The sequence below is a fragment of the Patella vulgata genome, chromosome 1 (assembly GCF_932274485.2).
Source record: "Patella vulgata chromosome 1, xgPatVulg1.2, whole genome shotgun sequence".
NCBI lineage: Eukaryota > Metazoa > Mollusca > Gastropoda > Patellidae > Patella > Patella vulgata.
The window spans coordinates 16,698,482-16,716,552 of record NC_065879.2 but is presented as its reverse complement, the minus strand read 5'-3'; the positions used below and the strand labels follow the sequence as shown (position 1 = coordinate 16,716,552).

Below are 18,071 nucleotides of genomic sequence, written 5' to 3'. Positions count from 1 at the left end.
TATATAATTTTGAATCTCTAATGAAGAAGTTACATTTAGTCTATAATATTATAAACAACATGGTTTTCTTCGAAGCTAGAAGCCTTACTTGCATTTACAACTATTTCGTATATGAAAGTTCTCTATGTTTATTGCAGGACAAATAATTTACGTAAGATTTCGTTTGTGTATTAATTTTACAAAGTGTCAAAACAGACAAGTGCTCGTTTGAAGTTGAAGCAATCTTGTAAAGCAACACTTGATCCAATATGACTAAAAAAATACAAAACTATATTTATTATATATTTCGTTTCGTTTTTTTTATACTTTCGATGGCCTGCAATGGCAAAATCTATTTGTTATTAGGCCAGCTCAATTTGTGTCAAGGTCGTTAAGATGTAAATAAGGTCTGGGCACGTGATTGTTGGCGAGATTGTAGGTTAGGGTTAGCATCGGGGCTAGTTCCAGGGTTAGGGTTTGGGATTAGCGCTAGCCCTGTTTACATCTTGTGACCTATTACGAAATAGTGAGCTGATCAACCTTATCATTTAGCACAAACCGTCTGCACCACATGAAAATCTGACCAGTTGTAGTTGAAGGTCGTGTCAGGGGTCAGACCCTATATGATATCAGACATTTGATAAACCAATCAGACTTGATGTTTCTAGTGGGGATACCTACAGTTCCGTGCATCGCACGCCAAGAACTCGCTAACAGACTGTTTCATTGGCTAATCCCTCACATCAACCAGAATGCAGATTATATAACAACTCTTCCAGATACTAGTGTAAAAAAATTTTGAATTATAAAAAAATGAAACGATTGCACTTGATCAGATGTCTCGACCTCTTGATGAGAGTGTGCTAAACCACGTCAGGACCATAACGAAGCAAGTACTGTTAATTTAGTAATTGCATACGTTTTCATTATGCACCGCATGTATGCATGTGCAGGTTTTATACTGTCTATTTATTGAGTGCCCTGAATTTATGCCCGTCCATATTTTTGTACCTGCCCAAAATTTTTGTATTTAATACTTTATATATTGTATGCTTTCCTCAAAGGACGTTTTTTTTCGATGCAATACAATTCTATTATATTTTATTCCACTAGAGGTGGAATCTGGGTTCCATCAAGGAAACCTGCACACATAACTTGCTAGACTTTTTTGACGGAAGAAATACTAGGTGTCAGCTGTCACTCGATAAAATTCCATATGGACGCCTTATATTTTTTACAGAAGAACAACAAAGCTCACTGACAAACTAAAACAGCCCAGTAAAACATGTTTATCTAATGTTAGGATTGTGTAAAACATTTTTAAGTACATGTAATGCTACTGATGTATTACATCATAACTTTATACAGGGGCGGGCTGGGTAACTCTGGTGTCCTTGAGCCTCCATCGGGGTGATGAATACAGTGGCATGATTTACCCAAATCTACCATTATTTGAACTCATATAATAATAATTTATATATATATTTGATTATATATGTTCTTATATGGTAAATTGTCATTTTTAATTTAAAAGTGTAATGTTTTTGTTTCAAAAATGTCTTTCAAAATGGAATTCCCAAGTGAGCGATTTTGTGCAATACACCAGTTATGTTCCTTGGTTACAACTTCCAAACTTGCCTGGAAGTTACAATTTGAGGGGGAATTTTAACACAAAAATGTCATTTTAAATATAAATTTCATTGATTTTTATATTTTTTCAGACATAAGAATAGAGCATGCGATCACACCCGTTACTTGACGCATTATTTAAGCAGTTGAAACCTGATGGTAAATTGAAAGTAGATAAATACAGTATGAATTTTACCAGATTTATTCCTGGATATATCTTTGTGAGAGCAGCTGGCATATCAGGTGTCTTGGCTGTTGCTATGGGAACATATGGCATTTACAGTAAGTTTTTGATGTTTTTTTTGATACTATCCTACAGGTTTTTATTTTTATATGAAGTCTGGGGACCTAAAGTGCTAAAACCAATTTTTTCGAGTAGTCTAATTACTTGGGCTTCAGAAGATGAGATCTGTCATTGAGTCAAGTGGCATGGTTTTGATTTGATTACAATAATTATTTATCTTCCTGTCTGTGACCACGGTGTCTCAAGCATACACTTCAGATCATAAGGTCTAACATTGAGTCAAGTGGTTTCGATCCCAAGCTTGTACATGACAAGGGATTGATGCAGTGACACCCCTTATGATTTATAATCCAGAGAGTACAAGTCAGACAATTCATTTTAATAGAGAGAGAGAACGAAATGGTGTTTAACATCCACTCGACAGAAACTAGGCCATTTCGGGACTAACATATAGTTCAATTTTATTTCAGTATTTCGTTTACGCATAGGGGTCTTGAGCAGTGGGAGGAAACCAGAGGACCCGGATAAAACCCATGAGTTTGGACAGGCGAACCTACTCCTATACCCCTTATGAGTTATGATCCAAACTGCACAAGTTTGACCACTCATGTTTAAAGAATCACCAACCATATAAATGGAACAAAATGATAAGATAAAATATTTTGTTTATGCTCTTACTTCTCTGTAATTTTACAGTATTCAAAGCAAAAGTAGAAAATGATGAGTTACCTGTTGCTAGTACAGGTAAAAAAGGAGAGATTAGAAAAGGACGAGTAGTTGATGTTGATCTCATGAAACGGGTGAATATTTTTTTTTTTTTTTTTTAATTTTTAAGTCGCCCAAAACTTAAAGATACATTATGGGAGATTATATGAAGAGCTGGCAGTTCTCACTATAGTAGCTAAAAACTAGATAATGTAAAGGCAATTTGCTGAAAATTTCAGTTGAATTGATTCACTATGAACCGAGAATTAAGCTATTGAAATTTCAGCCTAGCCTCGATCATCATTACTGAAGTCGGTACGATAAAAAATATAGCCTCGATTATCCATTTCATGATTAAATCATGAATGAAAGTTAAACAGCAAATCGAATCCTAATCCAATAAATATTGCAAGCTAGCGTTGACATGGATAAGTTAATTAATGTTTAATTAATAATTCAGATAACATTTCAGGCCTAAAGAAAGACCTGCAATAGGCAGATTTAGCGCTTCCATAATGTATGTTGAATCCATGCATGTGTCGATGTGTTTTTGGCCGATACATATCAAAAGTGTACATTTCCTAAGATAGAAATAGGTACAGTAATTAAGCTGGTGACCATAGTAACCAAAAATAAAAGAGTTTATGATGAAAGATTATCTTTTTATCTTTTTTTTTAGATGTATATTTATGACCTTGGATTCAAACTTCATCTTTTTCACACCGTAGCCTTATTAGCTATACCATTAACCAGAATGCCTTATTTAGTAAGTTTTACAGACATAATATATTCTTTATAGTTATTTAAAGGGACAATAACACTCTTGCTGGCTTGACAGCTCCAGAAAATAAAAAATAGCCTTATTCTAAGTACTAGATGTGTTAGTGTCTCACCTGTTGTGTAAATTATCCATTAAATCCTATTTTACTTGTCCAGGGGGTTCAAAAATATTTTTAAATCCAAGTCACATTTGAAAAGCTTTACGTCAGGCTTTTCAAATCATTTAGTTGAATTTTTCCAATTTTTTAAATTAGGTGTGTTAAGATGAAATTTGTATCATCAATTAATTTAAATATTGTAAAATAGTACAATTTGTTGACCTGAATAAAGATTGGGACATATTATTCAGTTACAACAAGAGTGGTATTGTGCCTTTAAGGTTATTTCACATTTACTTTTCGTACATATTTATATCAAAATTAAAGGTATTTTATGACAATTTGATGGAGCCATGCCGGATATAGGAAGTCCCATGTAAACAAGTTGGTGCAGAACAGTAGGACGTTAAACCACAATTCATTTCACATGAGGAGCCACGGTGGCTCAGTTAATAAGATATTAGTTCGCTAATCTGGAGGTCCTGTATGCGAACCTGGTGTTGGCCGAGAAAGCTCATCAGAATCTACCGGCATAGTTCCCCTTTTCATTAGCCCAGTCGGAGCAAACAGTAGGACGTTAAACCACAGATCATTTCACATGAGGAGCCACAGTGGCTCAGTTAGTAATACATTGGTTCGCTAACCTGGAGGTCCTGTATGCGAACCTGGTGTTGTCCGAGAAAGCTCATCAGAATTTTCTGCCATAGTTCCCTTTGTCATTGGTGTAGAACAGAGGGCCTGGCGACTGACAATGTATAGTTATTCGGATGGGACAGAAAACTGAGGTCCTGTGTACACATTGATGAGCACCTAAGAAAAACCTAGTCAGTTGGAATTCGAAATAAGAGTAGGCAGTAGCGCCACTGTGCAGGCAAAATTTCCACCACATCACACCGTATGAAGTATACCCGGCTTCATTAGCCCAGACGGAGCAGAAAAGTAGGATGTTAAACCCCATTTCATTTCATATCAAGTATTATATAATTATTATTATAGGTTGGATCGTTGATGTTAACAGGGTTGGTATTACTGTCAGGTAGTTGTTATTATGAAGGTCTTTATTATGTACGAATCAAGTCACGACATTCAAAGTTTTTAGCCACCGCAATGTACAGTGGTGGACTATTCTTGTTGGCTTCATGGTTAACCATGGTGATGTAAAAATCTGGGACCTAATTCACAAAAAACTTACACTAAAATATTTAAAAAAACAAAGTCATTTCATTGGGTGAGAGTTAAAATTATACAACAAATTGTAGGTCTTAGCCAATGAAAGGGCTGGATTCTTAAAATGTTTGTGAATAAGGCACTGGCTGGAGAGTACTTGTGTATACCCTACCTACCTCATACAATGAACTGAAAGAAAATAAGATCTCAGTCATATACAGATTCGAGACCAATGTACAATAATTATGGTTAAAATACAGATGTGACGTCATCCTTTGATGTTGGTGTACCATCATTTAACAATAATAGTACAGGCAACATGAATATCGTATTGCATTTATGCCCGATGAAGGATTTATAGTACTCAAATGGCATTTCGTTGAAATGCACTTGCTGGATAGTGTAACTTTATTTTAAGTTGTTTAAAGATCTCAAGAAAGACATAATATAATATATTGATACACAACAACGTCCTCGTGCAGTTTCAATATATTTCTAAATGTCTCACTCTAGATCATTAAACTACACTAAAGCACCAAATACACATACAGTCAAAAGAGAGAGAGAGAGTTTAATGTCCACTCGACTAACATATTTCAATAATTCGCTTGCGAGTAGGGGTCTTTAGCAGTGGGAGGAACCCTGAGGACAGATGCCACTACTCCTTGTCACATTCACCCGGGGATTCGAAACCACGCCAGTTGACTCAATGTCAGACCTTCTGATACAGCGCGCACATGCTACCCCCCCCCCCCCACACACACACACACACATACAGTCAAAAGTGAATAAACAGGTACTCGATGAGAATGCACCACTGATTTGACTGTAAGGTATACTGCAGATTCAAGTTCCACCTTATTGTTGTTTGCAAGAGATTCCTTTATCTATCAAATGACTTTTAAAGACTATGATTCATAAAAAAAAAAAAGAATTAAATACAGTTTATTTTATATTTTTTATTATTTGTTAATTAATATCAAGATAATTAGTTACTTGAAGGGGCGATATTAATAATAATTTGATATAATTCTGTCAATATAGAGGTTTTATACACCTAAAACTTGTATTACAAAACAAAAAATCACATCAATCAGATAATACAAAAAGCTTAAAGGACAATATTAGTGTTCATTAATTTTATATATGTGACAGAACTAGTTAAACACATTACAAAGATAATTGGGCTGCCTGAATAAATTGTAACTATCGTTTAAAATTCAAGTAGAGAATGATTAAAAAATTAGGTGACACAAGGTTTGCTTTTTCCATCTTTCTCACTTTTTCTGATCTCTCGGCAGTCAGTTCTTTTGATATCCGCAAACATCTCTTCATCTTTCCTGGATTTGTCAGTGAGCTGAAAGTCGTCTTTTCAGTTGTTACAATAACTGCTTTGCTTTATTGTGTCACTCTGGATTCTGGATTCTTTAAATCATTATTACAGATCACCAATAGCACCTATCTCTATGTTAAAATAAAATTTGGAATGTGTTTAACCATATCTATCACTTATATAAAATTGGTAGACACCAACATTGTCCTTTAAATAATACAGTCATGTATTTGTTAGACAGAAACATATAGTCTACACCTTCTGTTATCGCCACTATGAGATAAATGACTATCTCTAGAGCACAGATAACCATACAATAACAATGTGACTATGCATCTTTCTTCAACATTTTACAACAATTCTCCCAGATCAATTAAAAATAGCAGATTTTACAGATATCTGATATGTTCATCTGGTGGAATATTCTATTATTACTGCCATCGTTTACATTCTAATGAAAAGTTATATTTTAATCAGAAAGTATTGAACTTCAATACTGATGGACGTCTGGAATAAGTTAATAAGTATAGAGCAGTTCAAAGTATTATTATTGAGTCGCGTTTTGTAAATATTTAATATTTCCATAAGAATTTGAATACAATATGTGATTAAAGATTTATATCTGAAAATATCACATATCTTTAATACTGGGACATGTTATTTTTTTTTTTTAAAATAAAGTACAAAATCAGTTTTATTAATATTTCACATGGTAAAGTTATTAGTTCACAGGGTGAGGTTAATTAATGTTTCACATGGTAGGTTAATTAATGTTCACATTGTTAGTTTAATTAATATTTCACATGGTAAAGTTAATTAATATTTAATATGGTAGTTTATATTTTAGGTGGTAAGGTTAATTAATATTTCACATGATAGTTTAATTAATATTTCACATGGTAAGGTTAATTAATATTTCACATGGTAGGTTAATATTTCACATGGTAGGTTAATATTTCACATAATAAGCTTAATTAATATTTCACATGGTAGCTAGGTTAATCAATATTTCACATGGTAGCTAGGTTAATCAATATTTCACATGGTAGCTAGGTTAATCAATATTAATATTTCACATTGTTCAAATGTTTTATACCATAAAATAATGTCTTCCAAGATGGGGGTCACTGGTCGTGGAGGGGTCAGGGCACTAAATTCTTGATTCAAATGTTTTGGGTTTGAATCCAGGCATGAGCTTAGAAGGACCATTTGGATCTTTCAAACCTTGTTCCCAATAGTCAGAGATACTATCTAGTTTCTTGGATGGGACTAAAAACTTGTTTCAAAATCATCACGTACGGGTGGACCTCAGTTTTTTGTCTCATCTTGAAAGACAAACACACACTCTTCTCAGCCGACACTGGGATTTAAATCCTGGACATTCTGTACAAGAGTCCAGTGCCCTTACCGGTCAACACCCCCCACTCACCCCCTCACCCAAATATAATGTCTTTGGTATTCTAGAAAAGACTACATAGCAATTTATAATCTCAATGACATAAATAGTTGTGACATAATCAAATAAAAAAATTTGTTTTCGATGTACAAGGTTTAACGAGATCACAATTATATATTACAAAATAAATTGATACAGGAATGAGAGAGAGAGAGAAATGGGGTTTAACATCCACTCAACACAAACTAGGTCATTTCAGGACTAACATATGGTTTAATTTTATTTCAATAATTCGCTTTAGCAGTGGGAGGAAACCGGAGGACCCTGAGGAAACCCATGAGGTTGGACAGGTGACCCCACACCTTGTCACGTACAACCGAGGATTCGAAACCACGCCAGTTGACTCAATGACAGGCCTTATGATAAGCACGCACATGCTAACCATTCGTCCATCCAACCCCCCTGATACAGGAATGAACAAGGTAAAGCTAAGAGTCCTGTTAAAATCAGTTGACACACCACACAGAGATTATCTGTGTGTTCACAATAATTCTCAGGGGTGTTTTTACTTGATATTCTTGTTATAAATCTCCCCCCACCCCATCCGTCTGCATCAGCCCGTCGTAGCAGAACAGTAGGACATTAAACCTCATTTCATTTCATATTGATTTTTCTCTTTAGACAATTCCAGAATCCAAAAAAAATGTTCAAGTAGTAGGTGACCCTTGATAGCAAAATACGTTGGAAGTCATTGTTTTCCGATGTAAACAACAATGTTTAAATAAGCTAAAAATTTAAAGAAAAATATATTCTCTATATTTAGTTTTATTTATCTGTTAAATCTGATATTTATAGCCTATTTCAACATTTTTGTTTAAATCGTAAGACAATGACTTGTGCTACCCACTCATTTTGCTGTCACAGATCACATAAATATATGTTGTATGGGGAAATACATAGAAGCTGATCGATAAATGTTTCAGAAGCATGTTTAGAAATATGTCAAAGTTTTTAAAACAAAAGTTTGACTTATTCTTCTCAAATACAGTAATGATCGGAATGATGTTTATTTTATTTTGGACAAGAGTTCTTCATCTTGATTTTTACTTGAGTATGAAATGTTAATTAAGATATAAATGCTATCAAAAATGGAATGTTTGTATTGGGAATTGATATGTTAGTTTTATAATCATTTTATTATAATATTTTATTATAGGAATGTTTGTATTGGGAATTGTTATGTTAATTTTATAATCATTTTATTATAAAGCTCACAAACTTTGTAGAAATACATTTTATAAAAGGCTATATATTACCTATAAATATAATATTGTCAAAGCTGCTAATCATCAAATGAGGGATTTTGATTCTCTTGGAAGCTAATTATAAATATTGTAATATTAGCGGATAACCTGGCGCTGCCTGGGTTGTGCCCGTATCTCCGAAACTGGCAGCGGTAGGCCAACGCCACCTAGCCTATGTTACTTCCCAGCCTGATTTCAGTCTCTGGACAATCGCCAACCCCGAACAGACAAATGACAGTCACAAATATTAGTACAGATGTGACGTCATCCTTTGATGTTGGCTTACCATTATTTTGAGCTTAAGACATTGCATACTATATTATTACTTAACGTCTCGCTCTCGGCCATTAAACCACACAGATTGAATCTCTAAAAGAAATATCAGTCCAAAATGATTCCGTTCCATTCAGTATTTACAAAGCTATGATGAATTGAAAATTTTGCAAATGACGATTAGCGACTATGATACATTTTGTATATATTTAATTTTAAAGCTGAGTAACATCGAAAAGTAAAGTAATTAACTTTAGTATACATAATAAATAATGATGTATTTTGTATAACTTTAATATAACACGCTTTTTACATGGGCCTTCCCATTAGTCCACCAGATTTACAATCTACCCTTGGTAAACATAGATTTATAATCGGCATATTGAGATCGAGACAAACTGTTCAGCTGATCCGTCTTCAATATTCTAGCTGATTGCCGCCAGACCGCAAGTTCTATGGCAAATTGTTTAAAGTCCCCCATTTCATTTCAATTTTATCTGATTGACGCCAGACTGGAAGTTCTATAGAGGATTGTTCTAAAATTTTTAACATATGTTTGTAACAGTGTACAAGTAGTCTTGATCAACTATGGTAATAATATGACAGCTATATCTTTATGTTTACCAGGGGTTAATTAAAGTAGCCGAGAAAAGTTATATTTTATAAAGCTTCTGCATTCATGGGAGAGTGATTTAATATCTGAATAAAATATTGTTTTAAAAAAAAGATGTGACGTTTTTATAATAGTTTGTCTGTGTGTTTAATAAATAAAATATATTATTAAACAGAAAATGAGATTTTTTTTTTAATATAAATGCATGGTGTATGAAGCACAGATCCCACAAAAAAGTCTATTTCAACACCAAAACATAGTCCAACCAACCCGTCTACTATTAAATAAGACTTTTTTATCAATTTGTATTTAGTGGAGATGTCATGTGACAGTTTAGTCGATTTCAAGTACTTTGACGAGTTTTTTAAATGTGCCAATCAGCTGTAAACAATTCTTGTGGCTGGATACAGTTGAATAAAACATGTGATCATCCGATCAAATCGCACCTAGAGGCGATTTGTGGTAACCGTTTTAGAAATCAGTGTTGATAAATTCGTTGATTAGGGTAATCGATTTGAATTAAATGGATGTTAAAGATGAATATTTAATTAAATCACTTTGGCTAATCATCAATGAAAACGTCTATAATCAAATGAAATTTGAATGAAGAGCATGGACAATTGATAAAAATACTCAAACACAAGCGTGGAAATAATGATCTAAGTTATTCCTGACTCAACTAGTTGTTTCCATGGTGATTAGTAATTAAACTGTAAATAACACATATGATTCTATGGAATATAATTAATGTTTATTACACAGAGCTACAATTGTATGGAATACTGTTTATTACACAGAGCTACAATTGTTTGGAATACTGTTTATTACACAGAGCTACAATTGTATGGAATACTGTTTATTACACAGAGCTACAATTGTATGGAATACTGTTTATTAATGAGGGATGTTTTTGACTATAATTATACAGTCTTTATGCTCAGTAATAAACAGTATATTGTATTCCACAGAATTACATCTTGTGTATTTGTGGACTAATTGTTTATCAGAAACTGAAGGACTATATCATTAAGAATAAATATCATCTGGTTATGGCATTAAAGCCATTTTTAAATATATTGACCAAAAACAGCTATATATATATCATTGAGATTAAATAGAATTGCATCTGGTTAAGACCTTAAAGCTCTTGTTTAAAATTTTGACAACGAACATGTATGACATAATTAATGACTGATAAATATTATGCATGATTTATAAAAAAGTGTAAACTGCACTTTAAAGATACAATAAATAAATCTTAAATACTGCACATCGTGGAATTTCAAAAAGAAAACTAGACTTAATAATACAAAAAATATTGTACAATACTACAGTATATTATGTATATAAAAATATATATATATCACAAAAAGACTATTCATAAACACCACTAACACATATTCTCAGTGGCCTAAACCCCTACCCCCATCCCCCTTCATACCCCTAAGGGCCTGGGGACCCTAAATTTCACTTATAATATTGTTTGTAAATTTGAGCATTTTATTGGTTGGGGTGATGGGAGTGGGGTTTGTTGGGGATCAAACCCACCTCCATCCTTCGCTCCATACCCTAAAACAACACTATAAAAAATTCACTTATTATTCGTTTTCTACGAAACATGTAAATTTGAGCTTTTTATTGGCTGGAGTTATGGGGGGTGGGGTTTGTAGGAGTTCACACCTACCTAACCCCACCCCCTCTATATGCTAGGGGGCCGGAGTCCCCAGTATAAATATGACATTAAATGCACACCTATACAATATTAATTAAAAGAACACATATTTTGTATAATATTACACAAGTCTAGAAAAGTACAACCTTAAATAGAAATAAATGCACATCTTACATCGGCCTTCGTCTTTCAAAAACTACTCTCTAAAATACTACAGACCGTTTTATTGCCTAAACCCTCAAATCATCCAGAACAGTCAATGATAAGAACTCTTCCAGATCCTAGTGTAGTAAAGACAAGTAAATCGAAATTTTGAACTATAAAAAACGAAACGAAATAGGATCCGTGTTTTAATCAGATTGATCTTGATGTCTGCTCCCAAATTTCTGATTTTTGCCACAAATATCACATATTCATGACCAGAAATCATACATTTTCAGAAGAAGAAAAAACAACTCAGAGACATTCAGTAAATGAATAATTGTTTAGAATCTATAGTCCAAGGTTTGGATCACTTGTTACCCTTTTAGATAAAGAAATGCCTGATGTGATGATAATGACAGATGAGATATACATGACTATTATATAAAAAGTAAAAATGTACATAAATGTATATTATACTGAAGGTTACAAAAATACTTTAACTATAAACAATTCTCTTAATAAATATACAAATATATAATTTATATACAATCATAAATAATATAACCGGTATACATAAACAAGATATGGGACTGGGAGACAACATGTATATATTATAAATATACAAAATTTTATATGTACATGTAAGCTTTTGTGTGTGAGAGAGAGGGGGAGAGAGAGAGTTTAAGTTCACTCAACACAAACTAGGTCATTTTGGGACTAATAATTCACTTGCTCATCAGAGTCTTTAGGGAGGGAACTGAATGATCTGGAGAAAACCCACAAGGTTAAGGCAGATGACTCTACTGTTTGTCAGGTACCAGCCTGGGATAGAAACAACACTTGACTCAATAACAGACCTTATAATCACTCCCCCCCCACCCCCATTCTTTAACTTACTGCTACACGTGTGACTACTTAATAAAGCAGTGCAAGTCAGTTACCTCTCATAGGACTTCAATACAGGGCTTCTACTTCAAAATTTTCACTGTCAGTTCCAAAATGTTTCTGTCATTTTTTTTATAAATTGGTCATGACCGACCTGGAACTCCTGCTTCAATAGCAAGTCGAACAAGTTCAAGATTATCTAGAACAAACCCTGTGGTTTCCAGCAAGCTTTATCAAATTCTGGTCACAAACGAACTACCTCAAGACAAGAAAGAAGAGAACACTAGCTAGCAGCAATTAGACCAAGTATGGTTCTAGAATCACGTATAAAATATTTTCTGTCATCACACACAAGTTTTAATCTCAAGAGACAAGTTCGATTAGAATAATCCTATGAGTGCAGTCATGAAATGTTGACTGAAGTGTAGAACGTGAGTGGCTATTAGTGCTACTGATGCTAGTAGTACCACAGTGTATAAAATATATTCTTTTATCACACAGAAGTTTTAATCTCAAGGGACTTAAGTCAAACAAGTTCAACTTCTTGTAGAATAATCCTGTGGTTTCCAGCGAACTTCATCAAGTTGCTGCCATGGAGCTACAACTTTTGGGGAAGCAGATGTTAAGCCACACAGAATTTTTAATCTCTATCGTACTGTAATCTACTCTACGCTATAAGTCTCTACGGGAAGACAGCGGGAATACTTTGAGCACTAATTTATTTCTAGCAGCCATTAATTCGTATGCATCATCCAACGATAAATCTCGGACTGGTCGTTGATTAATTTCAAGAATTTCATCACCAACATTCATCAAACCAGCGAATAATTTCTCTAAACTTACGTCACTAAATCGTGATACAAATATACCTGAAACACAAAGGTAATGAATGATATTAAACAACATATCAGACCCAAAATATCAAGAGAGATGGGATTGAAGGTCCACTTGACACAAACTAGGTCATTTCAGGACTAACATATGGTTCAATTTTATTTCAATAATTCGCTTGCACGTAGGGCTCTTTAGCAGTGGGAGGAAACCGGAGGACCTGCAGAAAACCCACAGGGTGCGACTGGTGACCCTACTCCTTGAGTTGAGATGTACTGTAAGGTTGTTATTCATTAGGCTGTGTAAAATTGATACCTTGTTTCTTCTCCCCATGCTTTGGGTAAACCTAAGAGGGTGTGCGGTAAACACAACACAAACTGTAATTTTCAACTTTTGCAAGACCTTTATACACTATGAATTTGGTATTCTTTCTAATTCATATGATATACACTTGAGTTTTTTTCATGCAAAGAACTACAATTTATAAAAGACTTACATATCCACAGACTACATTAATGTAGTTTTAAAACCTTAAATTGTCCCAAGATATAGAACTAATTTCAGGTCTGAAATCTGTTTTAAAAAAACTGTCGGTGACCTGGCCAACATTTTATTAAATTTGACGCAATTTGAGTGATGTTTTGATCTTCCTTCGATTTACCTACGAAAAATTTATGGCAACAATCGGCTGCTGGCAAATCCCTTTTAAACTGGTTTTGGGGTACTATATCATCATTCACGCTGTACGCCGACTTGACAATGTCGTCAAAAGTAAAATTATACGGCACGCCAATGTCTGTCCAGTCAAGAAATGTTGTTGCTTTCCGACAGATTTTGAGCGAAACTATCAGTCCATACTCCGCCAGAATCTCCCATGCTGATTTTTCACAAGCCAGGACTCGCCTAAGAGTCGCTTTTTCATTGGTTAGATTACACGTTTCCTGCCACTTTCATCCAATAAAAAATATTCTAACTTTACGATTTAAGATCTGTATTTTCATCGGACGATATTATTATTATCAAAAACACACGTCTCTGGCTAATGAAAGACAATGTACATTATCTATGGTATACCGAAGCCCTAACTATGTATAATCGATGGCTATAGACCTGAACCGGCATACTATGAACTTTTAAACATTCGGAGATCGCTTATTCGGTTAAAAATTCGTATTTTTTAAATATTTTTATTTTGTGTTGAGAACCTGTGCGGGCGATTTTTGTGTCCCTATTCCTAAGCGCACGGGCGAGAAGAAACAAGGTATCAATTTTACATGGCCTTATCGATCATTGTTTGATAAAGATACCTGTAAGATTATTGAAAAGTTGTATGTAATAAACCAAGAAGTAGTAAATCCATAAAATGGTGTTATTATGAATATTATACCTCTACTTCTTAATGTCATTTAAGGATATCATGTTATTGTTGTCTATGTTATGTTTCAAAATGATTGCCGACAGATCATTATTTAGTGTAATTTACTTTAACGTCAGCACTGAATAGTATCAATGCTTTAACCTGCGACTGGCTCATCTCTACACCGAACCTTACCATAGTCGTAATTAGCAGTTCCACGTCCAATATAGAATCCTATCGGACCATGTGGTGGTTTCGTTAATTCTATAATATGGTTTCCATCTTGGTTTATCTCCAACAATTTGCCGATAGTACGTAACATAGTCGGTGCCTCAACATTATCAGTTTCCAGAGATTTAGCAGAACTCCATAGTTTCTTCTTGGATAGTGATAATGTAGAACCTTTTGATGGAAGCCTGTAAAATATGGCAAGTGCATGTCAAAACGAAGCAATTGCTACCTTTCTCATGACAGGTTGAGCTGATTTACAATTAAAAGCTTTTTCTTATTGGTCTAAAGAATTTTACTCAAGACCTAAAATTGGATAAAGTTCTAGTAGTTATGATTTCAACAAGATTACAGTCTTTGGTCTTTAACTTGGTCAAGAAGGTTCCTCAGGGTGGAGGGCCTGGCAAGGAACAATGTATCTCACGCAAACTAGGTCATTTCGGAACTAACATATGGTTCATTTTTACTTCAAGAATTTGCTTGTGCGTAGGGTTTTTTAGCTGTAGGAGGAAACCAGAGGACCCGGAGAAAACCCACGAGGTTAGACAGGCATCCTTACGCCTTGGCAGTGGTGTAGGATGGAGGACCTGTTAATGAACAGCGTCTTGTTATTTGGATAGGATGGAAAGCTGAGTTACCATGTTGGTGTAAAGGAACCCTTGATGGTTGGAATGAGATAAAGAGTAGGCAGAAATGACTCTGGACAAATTTAATAGAAATTTAAAAATCCCGGCACAACAGAAGTATAAAAACAGACTTGAGAGGTGGTTTATTCATCTTCATAATATTTCAGTTTAAAATACACGCTGTTGTGCAGGGATTCTTAAATTTCTATTACTCTCCGCCATCATCATCGTTGATCCAGCAGCTACAGAGAACTACTGGCTGGTCCAGCCACTGTTATTTCTTTAAGGGAGTGTTGCAGACCCTCTCTATTCCCATCTTGGCAAATTTATAGCACACTGAATGATGTATGTCTATCTTCGTTAGCCTAGTTCGTGCAAAAAAGTAGGACGTTAAAAAAGAAACCTTCATACCTTTCTGAACCGTCATCAAAAACACTCAACACCTGATCTGTTTTCTCCTTTTTAGATTTCGACTTTTTACCAAACAGGGCCGTTAGTGATTTCAATGATGGAGCTTTTCTCATCTTGCTCTTTGATTTCTCCAGTTTTTCGGCTTTACTTGGCGTCTCAATAGTTTCTACATTATCCAGACCTCTTTCCAAACTGACAGCTTTACGGAAAGATTTGATTTTGGATTTGGTTGAGTTTTTGATGGCACCCATCTTGTTGAGTAATGATGATTTAGATGAACTGAAACCTTTTGAAGACTTTAGCGTACTGAAATAAAAAACGATTTTGGTAGTTTTTAAAAACTTTACACGGAAAATTGATGGAACAATGCAGGTTAAAAACATTATTTTGAAAGGAATATATATCACATATCTTTGATGGATGTTTGGGGTTAGTGGCTGCCCTAAGCAGCTGCCCCCGACGCTGAATTTAGAGTATTACTATTAGGGAAGTAAGAGACAAAGGATGACATGGGGCTTGTGTTGTTGAACTAATACCTCCAGTTTCAGACCTATAGCTACATGTGTACGGTATATTGATTTCTGGACATAAGACACCAGTCATAGACTTTGTCGAACACAAATTACCACACAACATATATAATAATATATATGACTTGCGATAATTTGTGTCTGACAAAGTCTGTGATTGGTGCTCATGTCCAGCCTTGCTTATACTACTTCTGATTTTATGAAATTCCTATGAGGAAGCTTTGTTATTAAAGTATATTGGTCTTGCTCTTAAATTATTCAAGTAGCACAGTGCGTTGGGGACATTTTTCATTAACTCTCTTGATGTTGATTAGGTGGGACGTTAGACCCCATTTTAGTTTCAATGAAACTGAAAATATCTAATAGAAAGAGAGACATAGAACACAAACTAAGTCATTTTGGGACTAACATATGGTTCAATTTAAATTTCAATAATTCTTTAGCAGTGCAAGGAAACCGGAGAACCAGGAGAAAACCTACGATTTTGGACAGGCAGTCCAACTCCTTGTCACATACAAGCAGGGAATCGAATGGCAGACTTGACTCAATGACAGACCTTACAATTATCTACAGAGGTTGCTTGGATTTTCCAGCATGGTCAGTGGCGCAGGACAGAGGGCATGGCAAGAAACAAAGTCTGGACAGACAAAAATCTGAGGCCACGTGGGAACGACGTGCACGTTAAAGAACCCAACCCCTCTAAATATTTAATAAACCTACCTATCCTGTTTGTATCTTCTGGCCGGTAATGGAGGACCACCATGTTCGTCATCGGAGAATAAAGTCAAGTCTGCTTCATCAGATGATGATCTTGTCATCGACACAACTTCAACCCCAGCTCCTTTTTTACGGAAATTACCCACTTTAGCATACAAATCTTCCTTGTTCTCACTGCCGCCAGTCGCCGCAGAAAGATTAGAGTCATCATTAGGATCACATGACGCGGACTGAGATTCCATCTGGATACCAGAATCACTTTTTTGATAATTATCCAGATTTGCGTCGTGTCGTACTTGATCAATGGACTGGTACAATGAAAATTGGGAGGAACTTTGAGGTAGAGCTGTTGGCGAGTGATGGACATTTGACGAGGTGTCTGCATCAGTTTGTGACGGTTGAAAGACAGGTCTTTGAGCATTTATTTCACTAACACTAGCATAATGAGAAGATGCAGATTCAACGTCGATTTCCGCTTTTTTTAGACATGAAGCACTAACTTGACGTGAACATTCTGCCACTGTGGAATAAATGGGAGAAGAAATACGATTTATCGGAGATTTCGTGACAAGACATTCGTTTTTTCTACAGTCTTCAAGCGCGGCATACGGGGGTGAAGTCGTTGCATGAGAAGGTTTAGCGGGTACCGTATCTTCGCCCATCTCATTCCCCCCATTGTTTTTACATTCCTCTAAAGTTGCATAAGTTGGCGATAAACCAAATTCAACGGAAGTATCAGCTATATTTGTCCCGTCTGCTTTGTTTTCCTTTATTGTTGCATACGGCTGCATCGCTGAATCGTCCATTAATGTATCCGTAGCTGTGTCTGCCGAGACAGATTTTGTCGGTTCTAAGCAGTCTTCAATCGTTGCATACGGTGGCGAACATGTTAAAGGGAGACTATCAACACAATCTCGTACTGTTGCATAAGGTGGTGAAAAAGGAATAGACTCTGTCGACGGTGAGCGGGCCTTGATAGGGGTCATACTCATCACAGTTTTTGTTGTTGTTTCTCCAGAATCAGCAGCTGGGTCATTAATTTTTTTATTTTTGAATGGTTTCTGAACTGTTGCATACAATGGCGATTCATCTTTCAGTTTCTGGTTGTTTGTATCTCCTTTTACGGTCGTTTCTGTTTCATCAGGAAGG

The 18,071-nt window shown here is 35.1% G+C and overlaps 1 protein-coding gene and 1 long non-coding RNA gene across 2 annotated transcripts; one reads left to right on the top strand and one right to left on the bottom strand.

The window, feature by feature from the left end:
- Positions 1–35: 35 nt before the first annotated feature.
- LOC126828758 (uncharacterized) lies at positions 36–6,995 on the top strand. The gene is made up of 5 exons (XR_007683230.2): positions 36–151; positions 1,701–1,890; positions 2,549–2,652; positions 3,237–3,323; positions 4,432–6,995. It is a non-coding gene; the product is annotated as an uncharacterized LOC126828758 (long non-coding RNA).
- Positions 6,996–12,894: 5,899 nt separating this feature from the next.
- Positions 12,895–17,537, bottom strand: LOC126828725 (uncharacterized protein KIAA1614). Its single transcript, XM_050558698.2, has 4 exons — positions 16,926–17,537; positions 15,676–15,981; positions 14,606–14,826; positions 12,895–13,091 (listed from the first exon to the last, which is right to left on the bottom strand). The coding sequence occupies exons 1-4, from the start codon at positions 17,162–17,164 to the stop codon at positions 12,895–12,897; spliced, it is 963 nt and encodes a 320-aa protein (XP_050414655.1). The 5' UTR covers positions 17,165–17,537.
- Between the last annotated feature and the right edge of the window lie 534 nt (positions 17,538–18,071).

Excerpts from the sequence above, each read along its gene's own strand:
- LOC126828725 (XM_050558698.2), bottom strand. The coding sequence starts at position 17,164 with ATGGAATCTCAGTCCGCGTCATGTGATCCTAATGATGACTCTAATCTT. Across the intron at positions 15,982-16,925 it reads AGAAGATACAAACAGGATAG|TACGCTAAAGTCTTCAAAAG; the intron begins GTAGGTTTATTA and ends TTTTTATTTCAG. Across the intron at positions 13,092-14,605 it reads AACTGCTAATTACGACTATG|GTATATTTGTATCACGATTT; the intron begins GTAAGGTTCGGT and ends TTTGTGTTTCAG.